Genomic DNA, 20,078 nt, shown 5'->3' with positions numbered 1-20,078 from the left:
TGGGCCAAACCTTTTACTTGTAATTGAATATTTTTGAACATTGTAGTAAAGGATATTGGATTTTGAAACGAAAAATAAGGACAGTAGATCACCAAACCTTATCATTTGTGTTTTTATTTTTATTGCACATATTTTCAGTGAAACAGAAGGATTTAGTTACATGAGTAACAGCCCTTTGTTAATGTGTGAGAATTCAATAAATGTTTCCACTACATCTGTAAGCTTAGCAGTTTGTTGTGTTTTCCACAGAATTGTCGTGATTCATTTAAAGTTGACGGCGCTGCATGAACCTCAGGTCACATGATTTATCCAGACAGCTGTTTTGTACTGAGGCCTCTCTCCTGCTGAGAGGGATCATTTTCCACAAAGAGAAAATATTTGGCCCAAACTTCTCCAGTTTCCTTTTCTGCTCACAGCTGGCACGGCCCGAAACAACCTAAGTATACCTTTTAGAGTTTACAAAAATTCATACTTTGGGTTTTCATGGATTTTTTTGGATCACTTTGCGACAGATTTTGGATCCTTGTGTTACATTCCAGTTTCATATCAAGGCTATTTCAAGATATATATTCAAGATAAGGTGGTTTTGGCGCAGTGGTTAGAGCGTTGGTCATCAGATCAAGGGGCGTCGGTGAACTCCAGTTCGAATCCCGCCTCGGCCGCCACTGCGTCAGGCCGTTGTGTCCTTGGGCAAGACACTTTACCCGCATTTGCTCCTGTGGGTAATGTCTGCAGTAATGACTCTTACATGTCTAATATGTGTAATGTGTACTTGTAAAGCGCTTTGAGCTCCTGTAAAAGCACTCTAATAAAAAATGTAATGCATTATTATTATATTGTTTTTCCACCTCAGTATTTCAATCAGGAGAGACTTAGTTGAATTTGATAATATTTGTGTGCGCAATAGTGTTTTTGGAGATTAGACCCCATCATACTGTGATGAATTAGTGGGGAGGGGAAGCCGACTAAAAAGAGAAACCCCCCCCGGGGTCTAGACACTGGTGGTGGTGAAGGGGAAATCAAATCCGGAGTGATGAGGGTTCTTCTGGGCTGTCCTGCCTTGGATCTGAACGCTGGAGGTGAAGGAGGGTTGCATCAATTCTCCTGAACGATGCTGACGGGGGAGAGAAGAGCGGATTTAAACGTTTTGCCTGGTGTGCTGATTGGCTGTGGGAAATAAGACGCAGCCGATTGGTTTAGCTGGAGTGAGTTGCGCCTTTTGCTAATTGAGAAGGGGGCGAGTGAGTGAGGGAGAATTGTGAATGAGAGCGTGGGAACCAGTCATCCTGAAATAATTTACGCTGAGCTTCATTTGTTGCATCTTCCTGCCTCAGTTTCTTAAAGCCCCGGTAGAAAATCTTTAAAACAGACATTTCAAACGTTATCATTTAATATATATGATTCCAAAATGTGTCATTATGAACAATGACTACTTTTAATTTGTAATGTTCATGCTGATATGTTTGTACTTTACCTAAGTAAGGTTTTAAATGTAGGACTTATTTGTAAAAGTATATTTTAACAATTTGATATTAGTACTTTTACTAAAAGGCCCTATTATGCTAACTTTCAGCTTCACAGTTGTATTTTGTTTACATGCTGTTTCCGTGCTTTAATGTTCAAAAAGCTCTTTGTTGTTCTCATACTGCCTGTGCTGCACCTCTTTCCACCCTCTGTCTGAAACCAGAGCCCAGTCTGCTCTGATTGGTTAGCTGGCCGGCCCTGTTGTGATTGGTCAACCGCTTAGAGATGTCCCGCCCCCTTAGTTTATCATGTACAATGTGTTGGAACACTTGCCAATAGGAGTGTGAGTGTTACATAGTGATGTCATTATGTTCAGGAAGTAAACAAAGGAGTCCAATGGAGGCGTTTTTGGCAGGGGAGTGGAGGGAACACAGAGATTATAGCCTTTGCAGAACATTTACATGCACTAAAACATATAGAACACACTACAGGAGAGGGAAATCCCCAATAAGCAGAATAGGGCCTCTTTAAGAAAAATAGTCCTTTCAATTCAAAGGGGCTTTATTTAAAGTTAAAAGAAAGAATGTTGCCAAAGCATCAAAATACAACATAATTACACAATAATATGATATACAAACAACATTAACACACATTTCAAATGTTCACATATTAATGATACATATATACAGTCATACAATTACACTTCAACACACCACGTGTACTTCTTCTCCCCTCTTTTTTTTGGTTGCTTATGTTGTCTGCACTTTCCGTATTCTTGGTTCTTGTGTGTTCCCTTTTTAACTAAAGTGTTTTGGGTTCATGCTACCTCTATTGTCCCCTTTATATAGCACGATGATTGATGAAGCCCTTTCCAGTAACTCACCCCCTCTCTTTGTCTGTCTCTCAGGTAGATGGGCTTCTTTAAGGGCATGTCGTTCCCTCTGGCCAGCATCACCATCTACAACTCGGCGGTTGTTGGCTTCTTCAGTAACACACAGAGACTTATTAGCAAGTATCGCTATGGAGACGGACGGCACCCCTGCGGCATGATGGACCTGACGCTGGCCAGCATGCTGACCGGGCTGGTGTCCGTGGGGTTAGGAGCTCCAGTGGACCTGGTGAAGATCCGCCTGCAGATGCAAACACAGATGGTTCTGGCAGGTAAATCAGGGTTGGTTGTTGTTGGCTGGGATCTCGTTGTTCCCCCCATTTTGAGAAGCAAAATTATTCCTTTCCCAAAAGCTAATATACAATAAGAAACACAGGGGATCTCTGACTGTTTTTGTTTTCAACTTGGAGGAAGGAAAAAGGAACATTTTAATGCAAAACAGAACTTCAAACATGATTGGTTCAATACTTTTAGAATTAAATACTAGTTATTATAATATTATATCAGTTTCCTGGACCATCATTTTACATAGAGCAGGGAAATATTTGTATGTTGTATATCAATATTGTGATATATGAGACTAGATCAGTGTTTTGTCAGTAGAAAAAGTTGGTATACACTTCATACATAAATATCACCAGGTGTTTATGGTACTTAAAAACCCTATTCCCTAAAAAAGTGAACCCAATCCCACTCAATTGAGACCCCTCTACTCTAAGCTCATTGGATAATTCCCACTTATACTTTAAACTTATGTTGTACAGTACAACCCTGAACATTACTGGCAGTTAAATAGGGAGTAATAAAAGTGGCAGTTTGAAATGTTAACCTTCTTTTACATATACTGTAAATCCTTTTTATTTGATTATTGTAATGCCAGTTTTTCTTGTTCATTCTTCAGCTTGTTCAGAATGCTTCGGCTATAATCCTGTAAAAAGAGTACCAGTACAATCTTAACTCACCTTAAAAGCTATTTTAACTCATAAGGTCTTGCACCAGGTTACCTATCTGAGCTAATAGCATCGTAAAGGAAACGACCATGCTCTGCTCTCCTGCGCTTTGCTTCAGTTAACATATAATTTGGCTTCCTATATTTGCCTACCGTGCCTCCTTATCTCTGGAATAACCGCCATGACTTGTAAAAGAAGTTGAGATATTTAAATCCAAGCAGCAAACCTTGCTTTTTGACCCTACTTACAGCCTAACCTACACCAGGTGCATCATCACCCTTTTTAATATCCCATTGTTCCTTTGAGAAATGTTCAACTTAAAAGTGCCGAGGGTTGTTTACTTACTGGACAAAATGGATAAAGGCGAATAATAGTGAAGCTACGAGTCTGGTGACTACTGAAAAAAACACTAGATTTCCAAAATCATTGATATATTATCAACATTTCGCCCAGTAACAATACATTACATTGTAAAAATGAAATATTTAAGAGGCATATATTAACTCATAAGAACCCGGGACCCATTTCTACCTTTGGGGAAAATGATTGGACTAATGATGGACTAATGATTTACACTAAAGTCATTCATATGTCAAGTTAAATTGCTGAATGGAGCTGAGAACCAACGTTGAGATTAAAGTGAAATGTGCTGAAAGGAACTGAAAAGTGTGTGATTAAATTTCAAACACAGGACATTAACAAATATAAATACTTCTCTCCAACGTATTTCAGTTATTGGAAGATGACACAAAGGGTTCGATAAGTTTCACAGATATCTTTTCCTCAGGGTTATGGTTGGCAGTAAACCAATAAACCAAGTTCAGAGCAGGTTAGTTACAAGGTAACTGGCATTTGAAACACTGATATAGCCTTTCATTTGTTTACTATGTCTGGCAACACACCCTTCACACCCTCTCCTCACCGAGATTACGTTGTATTGACTTCTTCAAACACGCTTTGGCCTCGACTTTTAATACATCTGGTATCTGATAGTGCAAAGTGACGGAGAGCATCAGACAAAACCTTGAGTTCGTTGTGGTCTTAATTGTTTCATTTGATAGTCCTGATAAATGTTTTGTTCAGAGAGAAATAGGTTTTTTTTATTCTAATCTCTATGAATAGAAAGTTAGTAATTTAACCGCCGACCCACAGGCAATGTGTCCTGACAGTGCCAAGAAATGTAATAATAATCTAAATTTAAACTTTGGGTAAAACCCTTTCCTAGATTGGTGGCTCCATTTCCCATTTTACAGCAGTAAGTATTTACATGGAAGAGTTCATTAGACAATATCTTTGCAAAGTCACCGATTGGTTTCATCTTATCAATGGCAGTGTTGAGAAATGGAAATCCCCAAGATTTGATCAAGTGTTTATTAAATGCATGTTTTTAAAGAGTTTGAGGACAGGAAATGTGGAAACTTCTGAAAATATAATTGAATTGATTTATTTAAAACAAGGGACAGTGTTCATTAAAGGTGGGGTAGGTCATTTTGGAGAAACCAGCTCGAGTGCGCTAGAATTTGAAAATACACAGTCGGAAGAAATCTGCCACTTCCTTACAGAGCCCCTCCTCCAACACACACGAACGCGCACATGACCAATGAGGGCACGAGATCAGTTGTGCCCAGATGGAAGGCTGACAGGCAGGTAGGCCATCCAGTTACTTTAGCCGGCTCAGGTGATTGGTCGTGCTTTTTACAGCGCCACGACTTCCACAGAAGACATTTGTTATGGATTTATTGTCAAAGCACTTCAGATATTCATTGCTATCGGATGTTAAGAGCATTCCATGGAATATAACAAGTGTATCTCGAGCCAGTTTCTCAAACGTACCCCACCTTTAATCAATATATTAAAAACATGTAAATGTACTGAAATTAGCCAAAAGGCTGGTTTTCACACACTGAATACAGGTACTGTGAGAGCAAGTCATAATAATAAAGAAAACATTCACAATACGCACTCACACACACACCTACACCCACACATCAGTGCTGACACTGTTGGTTATCAATGAGCCAACACTGTGCTTGAATGTGTAGTAGGATGAGGACTCTCTTATTGGTTGTGGTATTGAATTCCATTGATGGGATGCGTGGAATGAAAGACAGCCTGGCTGAATGCGCTGTTCTTAAATGGGATGGGGGCGGTCTCCCCTAGCCGCACCTCCAGTAGCCCTGGTTGAGGCGGGCTTTAGGCGGATGAAGCCAGCCAGAGGAGGAGGAGCCAGCCCACGAGTGATCTTATAAACTAAGCAGACGTTTTTGTAAACGATGAGATTTTCCCAGCTCAACAGATTATACTTTTGAACAATGAGGCAATGATGAAGCCGGAATGGCTTGTTGTGTATAGTGTGTTGAGTGCTTGTTTAGTGAGTCCAGTGGCCTTGGAGCTGTAGTGTGCATTAGAGCAGCTTATCAGACAGTAGTGGATGTGGGAGAGGACCATTGAATACAAACCAAAGCAGTTCTTTCAAGATTTTCCAGTTTCAATTTGTTTTTGAATGTTTAAAATGTATTATAACTTTTCGATGTACTTATTATTGTAATAATTATTAATGTGTTATTTATTTTATCTCTTTTTTAAAAATATATTATTATATATTTGTGTCACTTGTATTTTTTCTCTTGACACCTTTCTTGTCTATATTTTGTATTTGTTGTCAAATGCTTTGGAGCAGAAACTTTGATTGAAATATATCGGGGGAAAAACAAAGAAATCACAAAATCAGAAACAGAATAAACATCATTACAGCAAATGGGACGGTGCAGATAAAAGGCAAATACAATGAGTAGACTCACATATTAAATACAGTATATAACCACACTGTTAATACAATACAAATGTAATAAGTACCACATCCTAGGAGCAGCTATCAGGCTGAAATCAGAGGAAAACAGGTGCAGAAAATGAAGTATACTGCTAACGGGTCTACTTTGTATTCCCCACAGAGGAACTTGAACCTTGCGGGCAGTTTTGACCAGCGGCTCCAACATCCCTCTGCGCTCCATCGCCATGCCCAGCCCGAGTCTGTATCGAGGCCCGATCCCCTGCATTCAGCAGCACCTTACAGACGGAGGGTCTCCAGGGCCTCTACCGGGGGGCCGGGGCCATGATCCTGAGGGACGTCCCAGGGTACACACTCATACTTCATCCCTTACACCCTTCTTCTGCAACCTGCTGAAGCCGACGCCTCCTCCAACCTCCATCCCAGGATCCCATCTGGCTGGCTGGAGGACTGGCAGGTAAACCTCAGTCGATAGGATGTGTTGAATCCTTGAAATGAGTCCCCTGGAAGTCAATAATAATAATACACTTTAATTATATAGCGCCTTTCATGCTTGACACAGCCCAAGTGCTTTACTGAGTATGACAAAACATCACAATAATAAATGAGGAACATAATTAAAATATGTAAAAACAATAAAACTTTAAGCAGTTTTAAGACATTTTTCTCTATTCATTGACAGTTTTAAGAAGTATGTCCCTATTTATGGTCAGTTTTTAGACCAAGGGTTACCAATGCTAATCTGTTCTAGACCTCAACAATGTAATTATGATCCGTATAAATGGCTATGACATGGGACCTTTAATGTTATTTGAATTGAAAGTACTAGTAAATTGAATAGTGGTTTGTCAAAGATAAATGACATTAATGAACTTAGTAGGTTTGTTTTTCTAGTGATTGGTTGAAGTGTGATTGTCAGGAGCTCTTTCTTTCACTTTTAATCTGCACATTTAACATCGGAGCAGCATTATTAATATCCATCAATGTAATGCAGGTGACATGGATGATAAAACAGAAATGTATGTGTAAGAATGATGCAGCAGGAATGGTTTGTTTCACACGTTTCCACACCATGGAAAAGCCTATTTGCTTGTAAAAGGTTATATTCTGAGTCTGTATTCTGGCTCATATCTTTCGTTTGAGATCAAACAAATACACTGTGGTCATGAGCAGGTTCATGACAACATGACTCGTGCGTGAAACATCAATTAGACCTTTTATTTGCTTACTATGTATGTGAACTTAAAGCTCCCATGTCCTGGCCATTTCTACTGATCATGATTCCAGTGTTGAGGTCTACTAGAACAGATTTTACATGTCTTCAATGTTCCAAACTCACATTGGTTTCTCACAGCCTCTCTGTATAGTCTGTGCTATTCACTCTCTGTCCTAAACAGCTTGTTGGAGCTCCTCCCCCCCCCTCCCTGTGAGCCCAGTGTGCTCTGATTGGTCGGGACGTTGCGAGGCTCGCTGCTCACTGAGCTGGCTTACTGGTGTGCTTTCCGGGTCGGCGATACAGCGAGAACAAGTGAAACTCATCCTGAGCACACACACACTCACAGCCGAAGTAAAGACAATAAGTGTGGCTTGATATTGAGAAAGAAAAAGGTTTATAACGCTGTGAGAATCTGCGGAGAGCATTTCTCCGCCATCCCAACTCGTCTATTACCAACCAGGGAGCTCTATGCAAGTCAATGCGACTCCCTGTTAGTTGAACATGTACGCTAAAGGTCCTTTGTGTGTGAGGAGCTCCTCGGATTGGTCCATTTTGACGTCATGACGTCATGCGGTTCCCGGAAGAAACAAATGGAAAAAGAGAAATGTCCAACGAGGGCGTTCTGGGGCAGCATAGAAATGTCTTTCTGTGTTAGAGTTGTACTCGCTACAGGGTTGTATCAGGGGCGGCGGGGGGTACTGTAGGCTAGGGCTAAAAACATATTAGGGAAGGCTAAGACTTCCCAAATATTTGTGTAACTGCATCCTGGTAAAATAAAATATAATGTCTTTGACATTAGCGCTGCGATGCAGCCACCTGTGCCCTGTGCTACGAAGCCAGTTCAACAGACCCTGGATATGCTTGAGTTATCTTAACTAACCCTAACAAACGAGATCTCGCTAAGCGGTCCTACGGCGCTGGTTATCAACTCGGTAAATCAAGCCAGGGTTTCTCTCTCCAGCTGAGAGCGCGTTCATGTGAAAGGGGCGGGGTTAGCTACATTTGACCAATCACAAACAAGGACAAGTGTACTGACAGCGCAGCGTCATACTTCATTAATGAAAAGTAAACTAATATTAGACAAATATGAACTTTAAACATCCATGATGACTTAAACATATAATCCAGGATACAAGCCACATAGTTGCACCTACAAGGAGAATACAGAACAACTGGTTAAAAATAACTACCGAGTGTTTGAAAGCGTACAACAGTTTTATTATACTGCCCCATCTAAAACACGATGGGGATCTGACTTTATTACATTTGAGTGTTTCCTCAACTTAATGTGTTGCTTAAAATAATACTTCTGCATACAGCATGTGACACTGTGAGTGTTGCACGGGCCAGATACGGCTCAGCTGACTCAGATAAGGAAATATATTGTGATTATTATATGATCGATGATCTGATTGATGATGTAATATGAATGCTAAATGCGACAAGTCGGCGTCTTCTCTGCATACGGCAGTTTAAGCTGTATTTCCTTTATCCTGTAATATGACTTGAGAGATTTAAACTCCGCACACTGAGCTCTGATTGGTCAGCAGGCGGTGCTTTCACTGAGTTGATGTATTTTCTATAGACGCCAGAGGCGGGCAGCGTCAGGTAACAAAGTTATTTAGCCTTCCCAAACCTGAGCCTCACGCGCCGCCTACAGGGTGCACTTTGAGGGTTTGTGACTCTGCAGACCGTTTACATGCAGAAAAAACCTTCATCACACAAGGGGACGGGTGATAACCGGAAAAGCATGACATGGGCCCTTTAACACTCTCCAAGGCAAATAGAGAAAGAAATAAAGGGTTAATTAGTCCGTATTTTCTACCCACGCATGTCAGCTAAGTACATTTGGTGCAAATACAGAGCAGGTTTGGAGCTAATTTCGTCCACAAAATAGCTCTTTGATTGGAGCATGTGTCAAATAGCTTTAATGATATGCAGATGGAGAGGTAGTAGAGGAATGTGAATGTAAACAAAGAAACCTGACTTTGTGTATGCCTGAATTCGAAAGCTTATTTTTCTTTAGATAAATACACTTACACAAATATTTATATTAAAATATGATGATATAAAGCAATTGTATTTTACTTACATGTGAACGCATGGAGCTCCAAAACGATGTATCCACATGTTTTTTCGAATCATTCCGTTTTTTGAAAGTCAAGCTCTGATTGGTTGAGAGCGTGTGTGTAAACAGTGCAGGCATGTGGTGTTTTGGACTCAGAGGTTCAGCAGAACAGAAATCACAGATGTTTTGGTGTTTAGCCCGCCATTCAGGCCTGCATGTGAAACAAAAACGTACATTTTTTAAGTTAACTCTTTATTTCAGAAACTTAGAATTGCCCGCTCTGCAGTGCGATCTGAAATCTATAGATATGTTTGTAGCAGGACTTACTTATTGTTGTATAAGTCATTTTGTATATAAAGCAAGTAGTTGTCATACTGTAGGAAAGCTTTAAAGTAAGGCTGCATCTAACAAGTATTTTCATTATCAACAAATCTAATGAATTAATCCTGGATAGATGATCCTGTAAGGCTGCACATTTCTTGATTAATCGATATACTCCTTGTTCTGTGGCAAACAGGCGTGCTATCATTTACCATTGAATCAATATATGATATCAGTTATAATATCTAAAATGCAGAATAAGCACCATAGCATGATCGGTCGTTTCCGTTATGGGCAAAATGTGGTGTCACAGTGAGTGTTTTTACCGCAAGGTATTGTGGGACAGCATTATCTCCTCTCCTTTATTAAAGAATGCCCCAGTGTTTCCTAAAGGAGATAATAAAGGAAGCATTGAAGCCTCTTTCCTATCATCTACAGCAGCGGTTCCCAACCTGTGGGGCGAGCGCATTGCAAGTGGGCCGCCAAATAATTAGCAAAACATATTAATTTGTGTGGAAACATTTCATGATTGAGAATTATTTTGTATTCGAACCTCCCCTTCCTTTCTCTTTCTTGATCCTCCTTAGCAACGGTCAATACAGTCCTTGACAACGGTCTGTTCTACTGGATTAACAACGTGTCACATGTTCTTAATCGACCAATCAGAACTTTATTTAGCCTCCGTATTGTTTATGGCTCCGAGTTGAAAAAGGTTGGAAACCGCTGATCTACAGAATCTGAACAGCTCTTTTTCTTTTTTTATTATCTATTTATTTCAACAAGGACCTTGCATACAAATACATTAATCTCAGAAAAGAGAAGAGATTAATTATGCCAGATCATGGCTGAGACTCCTGGGTCATTCCACTCCGTTAGACACCTTCCTTAAAATTGACAATTTGACCGTAACCCCGGCTGTTGTGGAAATATTTTCCAAGGCCCATAACTTTGACCCAGTTTATCAGTTCAAAACTGTCCTGATTGAGCACACACACCTCGTAACCTTGGCTGCTGTGCTCTCAGTGTTCTGTCTCCCTGTTCCTGCCTGTTGGCGTCAGCTGATAGAGGTGTTATGCAGCAGTTTGAAGATGCTCTCAGAACTAGTTAAATACACGGGTCTGAGGTAGAGTTCTTTAGAATTGACGTGGCAACTCTACCGTGAAGTCAGAACCTCTGGCTCTTGGACTTGTGATGTGAATCCTCCGGCCGTAACTCCAAATAAACCATCAGTGTTTGACATCAAAGCTACTGCTCCTACCGTGTCTCCTTCCTGAGTCGGTGACTCCCCACAGCATTGCTACACAGAAGTTTCCTCTACACCGGCCATGTTTCTGCTTCCTCACGTTGACAGCAGCAGCAGCTAAAGCTCTTCTCTTCTCTAGGGTCTATCTCCTGGGTGACGGCCACCCCCGCTGACGTGGTGAAGAGTCGTTTGCAGGCGGACGCTGCGCTGCAGAGGAAGTACAAAGGCATCGTGCACTGCATCGTCCATAGCTACCGGACGGAGGGCGCTCAGGTGAGATTACACCTGCACTGTCCTAAAGAGGACTTACCTCAGGAACACAAACCTAAACAAGTCTGTGAGAAAGTCGGTGATGCTGAACGTTTTAGTGTTGTTGCAGTCTTAGGTTGTTAAATAGCAGCCAGTAACAATACTATTACATTGTAAAAATGAAATATTTAAGTGGCATATATTAACTCATAAGAACCCGGGACCCATTTCTACCTTTGGGGAAATGATGGGGAACATCATTTAGACTAAATAAACAACACATTCTGACAAGTCTTATTTATAACTTAATTAATGAGGAGGATTTTTTGGTTTAAATTTGAGTTAACATTCTGAGATAAAATAAAGGCTAAAGCTGTATAAGGAACTTTCCAGAACATTTAAAGTTCATGTGACATCTGTGGCACGGTGGGTTCTTATGAGTTAAACTTTCTGCCGCGTTTTAGATACGTGAAGTACAAATCTGAATTCTGGATAACCCCCTGAATACATTTGACCTCTGTCAGCATCGTATTTCATTCATCATCTACGCTCCACCTTCAAACACCCTATATAAAGTCAGGAATTCCTAAATAAAACGTTGTTAGAGACTGTAATGTCGTAAAGCACTGGTTATTCTCACGAGAGAGGCCGTGTTTTTATACTGGAAGAGATGGGTAATCAAACCATCTTCAAGGGAACGAGCAGAGGCAGCAGATGCCATATGAGTGTGACTGTTGGTACGTCACCTACTAATAAAAACTGATGGTTCGTCATCGCCTCGGATAACAATTTTCAACCTTTGCAGCGGAAGAAGAAATAAAGCTTTCCAAAGCAGTTCATCTTTATTGTCCTATGGTTGCAGTAAATACAATTGTGTTGTTACGCTAGTGACATGACAAGCTTTCAATAGCATCCTCATGTTTGTTTTCTACACTGCTTGGCAGAGGTGGGACCAACTCATTGTTTTGCAAGTCCGAGTCAAGTCTTTGCGCTCAAGTCCGAGTCAAGTCTCAAGTCTTTGCGCTCAAGTCCGAGTCAAGTCTCAAGTCTTTGCGCTCAAGTCCGAGTCAAGTCTCAAGTCTTTGCGCTCAAGTCTGAGTCAAGTCTCAAGTCTTTGCGCTCAAGTCTAAGTCAAGTCTCAAGTCTTTGCGCTCAAGTCCGAGTCAAGTCTCCAGTCAGGATGGGCAAGTTCAAGTCAAGTCCAAGTCCTAAACTTTGACAAAACGAGTCTTAAACAAGTCATTATGTGTTTTCACCAAATGTAATGACATCGATCAACAGAATAATACTTAATAATCAAATTGCTCTTTATTAGTCACATTAATAATTTAATAATCCATTTTCTCTCTGCTGGTAAAGTAACGTGTGTTTTTCTAATTTAAGAGGGATCAGTAAGGTAAGGCTACCGTGACGGTTTGATTCAGAAGGAGTTTAATGTATAAGATCCCTGATGTTGAGGTAACCAGAATGTTTATTTCCACTGTGTACAACATGTTGTAAGGGACCCAACAATCTATCTCTATGATAATGTGCAGCGAGGCGTCTCTATGGGGGAAAGAACACCTGCATCTAGATCCCTCTGCAGGTGGTACTTTAATTATATTTTGATGCTAATACTTTTGTACTTTTACTTGTAACATTTTGAATGCAGGACTTTTTATTGTAACCGAGTATTCCTCCACTCTGGTACTTTACTCAAGTACAAGATCTGAACTTCTCCCACCTCTGACAATAAATCCTGAGTGGTTACCAAGAAAAAAACCCTGCTCTGAAGGTTATTTTCATTTTACAAATCCTGCACTCAGCTTTGCTTTCTCCAATATCATTGACATGCAGCAGATGCCGCTTCTTTTTTCGGTTTTTCGCTCATTTCTTGACTTTTTCCGACGTGCATGTATTTAAAAGTCTGACTCGAGTCCAAGTCATGTGACTCGAGTCCACACCTCTGCTGCTTGGTGATAGTTAGATACTCAATAACTAGCTTAGTTACCTGGAAAGTTTCTTATTTCTACATTATTTATTGTGATTGTTAAATTGGCCACACATCCCATCCTAGATTGCTGTTAAAGATTCTATCAAATGTATAATTTTCCTCTTAAAATCAGCAGATAACTTTTACTGGTCCAGCTTTCTGTATTATCTGCTGGACGTCAAACACATAATTAAACGTTTGGAGGTGAACTCTAAAGAAGAGCTGTTTCCTCGGAACTCAATTCCCTGAAGGTTTATCTGGACCACGTAATTCTGCGAGTGAATGAACTCTCGGCATCCAGACGGCATACAGATATTGATCCAGAAAGATCACTATCTGCATGATATGAAAAACAAACAGGTGACAACATGGAGGCAGTCAGTGGTCAAAAAACAGAAACATATACTTTATTATAAAAATACAACGTTTTGATGGATTTTATCCAGAAAGTTCATTGCTTAGAGAAGATGCCATGGAGGTTGCATCAGGTGAACATCCACGTTTTTGGACTAAAATCAACAACATGTGGCGTCCAGGGAACAACGTTTATCAGGTAAATGTAGACGATCTGTCGAGACTTTTTAACTGTGATTCAGCAAACAGCAGATATGTGATCAATAACAGAAGGTCAGAGCGGATCAATGAGTGTGTGTCCTTTCTCATAATATTAATCTATGTATTGATAAGTAGGTTTAAACGTATAAAAGGGAATTTGCTTTGGTGTTTAATGGTGCATACATAAACACAGAAAAGGAGCAAACAAAGGACTATTATACGAACCATTTACAAAAAACAGAGAGAAATATTTACAAAATCTAAATTCACCCAAAACTAAGTGCAGTACAAATGTGACAAAATACTAGAATATAAAGTTGTGGAGAGCTGTGCAGATTGTAAAGAAGTACTCTTATATATTAGTATACACAGGGATGTGCAGGAGTCTCAGTATTAAAATGAACATGAGTTGCGGGGTGAAACTGTATTGAAACCCTAATGAAACTAAACAAACAAAGATTATGAAAAGGGTCTAATAATGACTCAAATGTAGGTAAACAACAAAACACTGTTGAAAGTTACAGAGCATAAAACAATATGGATAAAATACATAATTAAATATCTTGGATTTATTTGGGAACCTGACACATTTTCAAAGATAAAACTTGAAAATGTGATTATTTTCATTACCTAAATTACTTTTACACATTATTTTGTAATGAGCAACGCTCTCCAAATACCACAGATACAAATACATGTTATACTAGATTTAATTTAGTTAATTTTTTTAAAAATCTTTTTAAATATCATTATCTTTCATTCTAAGTAACCTGTCCGTCTTTTAACTGTCTGGACTCATATTGGTTTGGATCAGTGCTTCTCAAAGTGTGGTCCGCGGACCACTGGTGGTCCGTTAGCGCCCCCTAGTGGTCTGTGAGTATATTGGTAACATTTCGCATTTGAAATAAATAAATACATTTCAGTTTTCCGCACTCTCGCGGGAATATCTCCGCAATGGAGCGAGGTTAAGTTTCACTTTCAATTGCATGATATAGCCCAGCGCAACACCTTCATCAAACATGTTGCCACTTGTTTGTACCATTTTCAGGCGATTTGTAATCTGTTCTAGAAAAGCGATGTGTTTTTTGATATTTGTGGAGTTAGGTGGTCCGCGAGTGTTTTTTTATTGGTTAAGTGGTCTTTGGTATGAAAACGTTTGAGAAACACTGGTTTAGATACATACTTTAAAGGTCCCATATTGTAGAAGGTGGTCATGGTGCCATTTGAATACTCTTAAAGTATGGAAACACATCACAGCATTTATGTTTTACGAACATTAAAGCATGTAAACATGTTCTTGTACGAACCCAAGATACAAGGGTTGAACTTGAACAAAAGGCACAATATGTCATCTTTTGAATCAGGGCTGTTGCTAACTATGTAATTATTCTGGAAAACAACAGTAACACTTGCTAGTTGCTAACACCGCAATTCTTGTTCGCAGGTTTTCTTCCGCGGCGCGTCAGTAAATGCTATCCGAGGATTCCCGATGAGCTCCACCATGTTCCTGACCTACGAACTCTCCCTGCAGTTCTTCAGAAGCTTCTAGGACAGAGGAAACACTTTGGTGCGAAAAGGAATCAAAACTCAGTGAGGCTAAATGAGCTAGCAGGGCTCAGTATTCTGTAGCTGTGAGATAGCAGATTTAAAGCTAATGCTAACTTTAGCTGAACACACCTCAACTGTTGAACACTGCACTGTGAAGCTAATTTCCCTTCTGTAACACAAAGACTTGTGAATGATGTTTTAAAATACGTTTTATATGAGAATAAGGACACAGAAATAATCATTGAGTTCCTGGCTAGCACCTTGGTTGCAGTAGGCTACTTATTAAATACATGTATTGTGTGTAATGCTAATACCTTAAAATGCCTCTGCTATTTCTGGTACAGTAGCTTTGCGATTAGTAGCTACTGATTTTTGTATTGTACAAATTCAGCTTGTAATCTGTATTGATAGCTTGACACTGGTTTCATGAGCAACAATGGCTAGCTTTATAGCTAAATTGCTTTATTACGTTATGGTGATAAGTCAGGTGTAAAATCAACATTCACTCGTCCTGATAGCTGCCACATAACGGTAGCTAATGCTATAAGCGTAACATAGCTAACGGGGCACATGGAGGATTTTCATTATTTAATGGAAGAGTTGAGTATTGCTAAGGAAAATACACAATGCTTTGTGTTCCCTTTTTGGTGGCTTGCAGGCAAGAAGGTCATATTGGATGTTTGGGATCAGTCTGTGCTGAGACAGAAGAAGAAAACAATCATTGTCTGCTTAATTAAGGCTCTGTATACCCCTTTGTTAACGTCACATCTGTATCTACATTGACATCTTTAAATATTAATTTAAATGCGTTACTAGAACGTTTTAACGGACCTTAGCTCAGTTTTATTTAGGACGTATTGTGACCTGCAACTACCAAATTCAACTTATAGGTGTAATGTGGTCTTTATAAAATCATTTAACACTAAGATCTGTGCAGGATTAACATTTGAATTAACGATTTTATAAAAGGATGTGACATTTTCAACACACCTAAGTTTAAATTTAACAATTTTGTGTTAGCTTTCAGTGTCGATTTGTTTGTTTCAATTAAGCTTTCACTTAATTTCAGTTGTAGTTTGTTTGCTTTTTTGCACATTAATGAGAAAATATATGTTAATTATTCACACTTAATTAATGCGTTAACCCATTTTAATTTGTACCTTACTGTAACTAGGTGAGTTTGCAATTAATCTAATCTTTTGTGTGGTTAAGTTGTTGCCTTTAAATCCACATGGACTGAATGTGCATCCCATGTTGCTTTCACTTGTAAATATAATGTTTGTGTTTCTTATATTAAGAAAAGTTAGTTATCTCAATACCAATAATACAGGTGCATTGATCCAGATACATAAGCCATTCTGTTACATGTTATTGCTTTATAAGGCAGCATAAATGTTTAATTATTAATATCAACATCATTTACAGCACAACGTTTCACCTTAGACTGAAAATCTTTACGTTTATAGATTAAAAAACACATAGTAGTTGTTGAGAAGTTATGCCTTTGTCAGACAATCATAATAGACCAACAGTCTCTTTATATATAAATTCATAATAAATATTCAAAGAAATATATTTGAATTCATGTCATGTACATACTTGTAAATATGTATACTGCCATTCCAGTTGATGGAGGGACTAAATTGTCATATTGTAAATAAAGATTTTAAACGCGAGTGTTTCTCTGAACCTTCGCTTCTCAGAACGATGTCAGTGACAGCGTGGTGATAATGAGCTTATCTGTTATCTGTAGTGTTTACATGTTGTTGGTTTTCATGTTTTATCTCAGCCTGGGTTGGCCCTCTGCCTGCAGACAGCTGATAACAGGTCACTGTCAGAAGCACTGTCTTTTTGTTGTGTAAGTTGGCCTCTAGTGTCACACAGTTTCCACTAGAGGTCAGCGCTTCCCAACATACAGTCACACAGGAGTTTATTACCTGCTCTGTCTGTGTCTCTGCATTCAACCTGGTGTTTATACCCACTAAAAACTGTGTATACATATTGTGTATGTACAGTGATAGAGTTGTAAATAAAACAACATGTGTACTATATATATTTTATATAGTATAATATGTCTATAGAGGTTCATATTATAGTTAGTCTATAATAAAACATAGTATGTACTAATATATATACGTCATAGTATATCAAAATGTCCCCAAAAGTTAATAGAAAGTCATAGTGTTGTGTCATTCTAAAGTATGTCAGTAGTATTTCAGTATAGTAGTAGGAGTAGTTTGTCAAAAATGTTTGGTATGTTGAAAGATAAAGACACGGTACAGTAAATGAAAAAAATAATAATCATACCGTAATACGTCAACAAAGTCTTAGTATATTACATCACACACAAAATAACTGAAGGACTCATAGTAAAGTATGTTGAAAATAAAGTCATAGTATGTCATAACATTTGTTTGGTATAGTAAGTTGAAAACAGTCATAGTATTTTATGTCTGTAAAATAAATATGTATAGTATATTATGTCGAAAAAAACGAATTGGAGAGTTTACGTGTTACCAAACAGTTCAGTTATCAAGAATCCATTAATCGGCCTCCCTTTGGTTTCCTCACGATGAAAATATATCCTTCATTTTCATCCAAAATCTTTACATTGTTTAGATTTTGTCCAGCTGATTTTGTCATTGATAATTGGTTTGCATAAAGCTGCACCAGCTCCTTACATACAGTAGGTGGCAGTCATGTACAGAGCAATATAAAATGCATAGATTTGAATGACATTATTACTGCTTTTAATACGTGATACAATCAAACACGTGTCATCTTCTGGATCTTTGACTCCAGTACATTTATTGATTTATTAGGGTTAGGTTCTTATCACGACAGAAGTGTTTCTACGTTTGAAATAGGGGAGTTAAGTACAGACACTGATCCTTTCCTAACCCTAACCCTAAAGCCTTGACAATTGCATGGCTGTTATTTTAACCAGGTGAGAATACATATTTATTTTTCTTCAACTCACTGTTTATTTTTTTGACTTGAAAGCAATGCCTTACTTTCAATACTTCAGAGGATAATGTTCTAATAATAAACTCATCCTTCCTCTGGTGAAGAAACTATACATTAGAGACACTTTCTCAATGAACGCAAGACTTTCTTTGTATATTCAGTACTGGGATTGACTTGTTATGTATTGGCCAACATGTGTGATAATATAAATACATCTGCAGTCAGCTAATATCATCTGTCCTAGCTTTACAGAAAAGCCAATGTGGTCAGAAATATTCCACCTTTTTTAACAATTTAATTTGACGCTAAGCCTTGTGTCAGCTTAGCTTCTATTGCACATTTTACACAGAAAAATATCATATTTCCTCAGGACTGTTTGTCATTTTGCTCGGAGAACAACTCATAGCTATTCCAAGATACACAGCGTATACATGTGAAGAAAATAGATAACACAATAACGACACACACACTATCATACATCCTTTGGTCATGGCATTTCCATTGTCCCCGTTAAATGTGAGCATAAACCTGAAATAAAAAGCAATTCTCTCTCTCTCTATATGTAAATGTCTTGTGTTGAGTTTTTTTTTCAGACATACCAAACCCCCTCTCTGCCTTCAGTCATTCAAAAGCCCCTGAACGAGGGAAGTGTAAATGTCTTTTGGAAATTACAAACAGCCCACACACACTAATCTGTCACCGAGTCTTTCATTCAGGATTAACAAGGCTGTAAAAGAGCAGCAGTGGAGGAGGGAAACAGGTGTGTGTGTGTGTGTGTGTGTGTGTGTGTGTGTGTGTGTGTGTGTGTGTGTGTGTGTGTGTGTGTGTGTGTGTGTGTGTGTGTGTGTGTGTGTGTGTGTGTGTGTGTGTGTGTGTGTGTGTGTGTGTGTGTGTGTGTGTGTGCGGGCGTGCGTGGGTGCGTGGGTGGGCGTGTGGATGTGTGTGTCGGAAATGTATAAAAGTGTGTGTTTTAGAGGGTCTTTATTCATTTGAGTCTTTTGCAGTGACACCCTGGTTCACACTCACCACATTAACATACATTCACACATTCAGACTGTGTGTGACGGACACACACACACACACATACCATGTATGCAGGGGCGGATCTAGACAAATATTCATGGGGTGGCAAGAGGGTGGCAGGAGATTTTGAGGGGTGGCATCCCCTGACAGAAGTATATGCTGATTGAAATCGCAATCATATCAATCAATTAGGGATGTAACGGTACACGTACCCGTACTGAAATTATTCGGTACGGTCCCTTCGGTTCGGTACACGTGTGTACCGAACGAATATAGCGTTAAACGTAAAAAATTGAGAACAACTTTCTGGAAGTAATCTCAGGTATATATCATAGAGCGACCAAGTCATTTCATTGGACGAGAGGCATACTATGAGAGCTGGTCACAGGGATGCGTTCAAATGTAGTCAGTAATTTGAGGAACTGTCGAAATGGCGAACGCAGATAAAGTTGAGCAGAAAATCCTCCAGCATCATTGAAGTCTCCGGTTTGGGAACATTTTGGTTTCGCAGTTACGTACAAGGATGAAGGACAAAGACAGGTGGACCGAACCAAAGCTGTTTGTCGACATTGTTCAACTAAAATTGGTTACGCGGCTGGCAATATATCAAACTTGCACACTCATTTGAAAAGGCATCACCCGAACATGAATATCACCGGTACCAAAAGAAAAAAGACTGAAGTGCAAACCCAACTCCCACTAGCATGTAAGCCTCCACCACTCGCAAAGAGTTCAGACTGAGCCAAAAGCTATTACAAACGCCAAGTATCCTTATGTTGCCATGTTAGCAAAGCGCTACCTGGCTGTGTCTGCTAACTCTGTCCC

At 39.2% G+C, this 20,078-nt stretch overlaps 1 protein-coding gene across 1 annotated transcript in view; it reads left to right on the top strand.

Annotated features, from left to right (window-relative positions):
* Positions 1-16,939, top strand: part of slc25a48 (solute carrier family 25 member 48) — a 24,027-nt gene extending 7,088 nt beyond the window's left edge. Inside the window, 7 exon segments of the mRNA XM_034221793.1 lie at positions 2,375-2,625; positions 6,257-6,360; positions 6,362-6,448; positions 6,450-6,515; positions 6,518-6,548; positions 11,079-11,212; positions 15,160-16,939. Coding sequence (XP_034077684.1) covers positions 2,375-2,625; positions 6,257-6,360; positions 6,362-6,448; positions 6,450-6,515; positions 6,518-6,548; positions 11,079-11,212; positions 15,160-15,264 — 778 coding nt within the window. The 3' untranslated portion in view covers positions 15,265-16,939.
* Positions 16,940-20,078: the final 3,139 nt, after the last annotated feature.

This window comes from Gymnodraco acuticeps, unplaced genomic scaffold (genome assembly GCF_902827175.1).
Source record: "Gymnodraco acuticeps unplaced genomic scaffold, fGymAcu1.1, whole genome shotgun sequence".
Taxonomy (NCBI): Eukaryota; Metazoa; Chordata; class Actinopteri; order Perciformes; family Bathydraconidae; genus Gymnodraco; species Gymnodraco acuticeps.
This window is presented reverse-complemented; position numbering and strand designations above follow the sequence as displayed.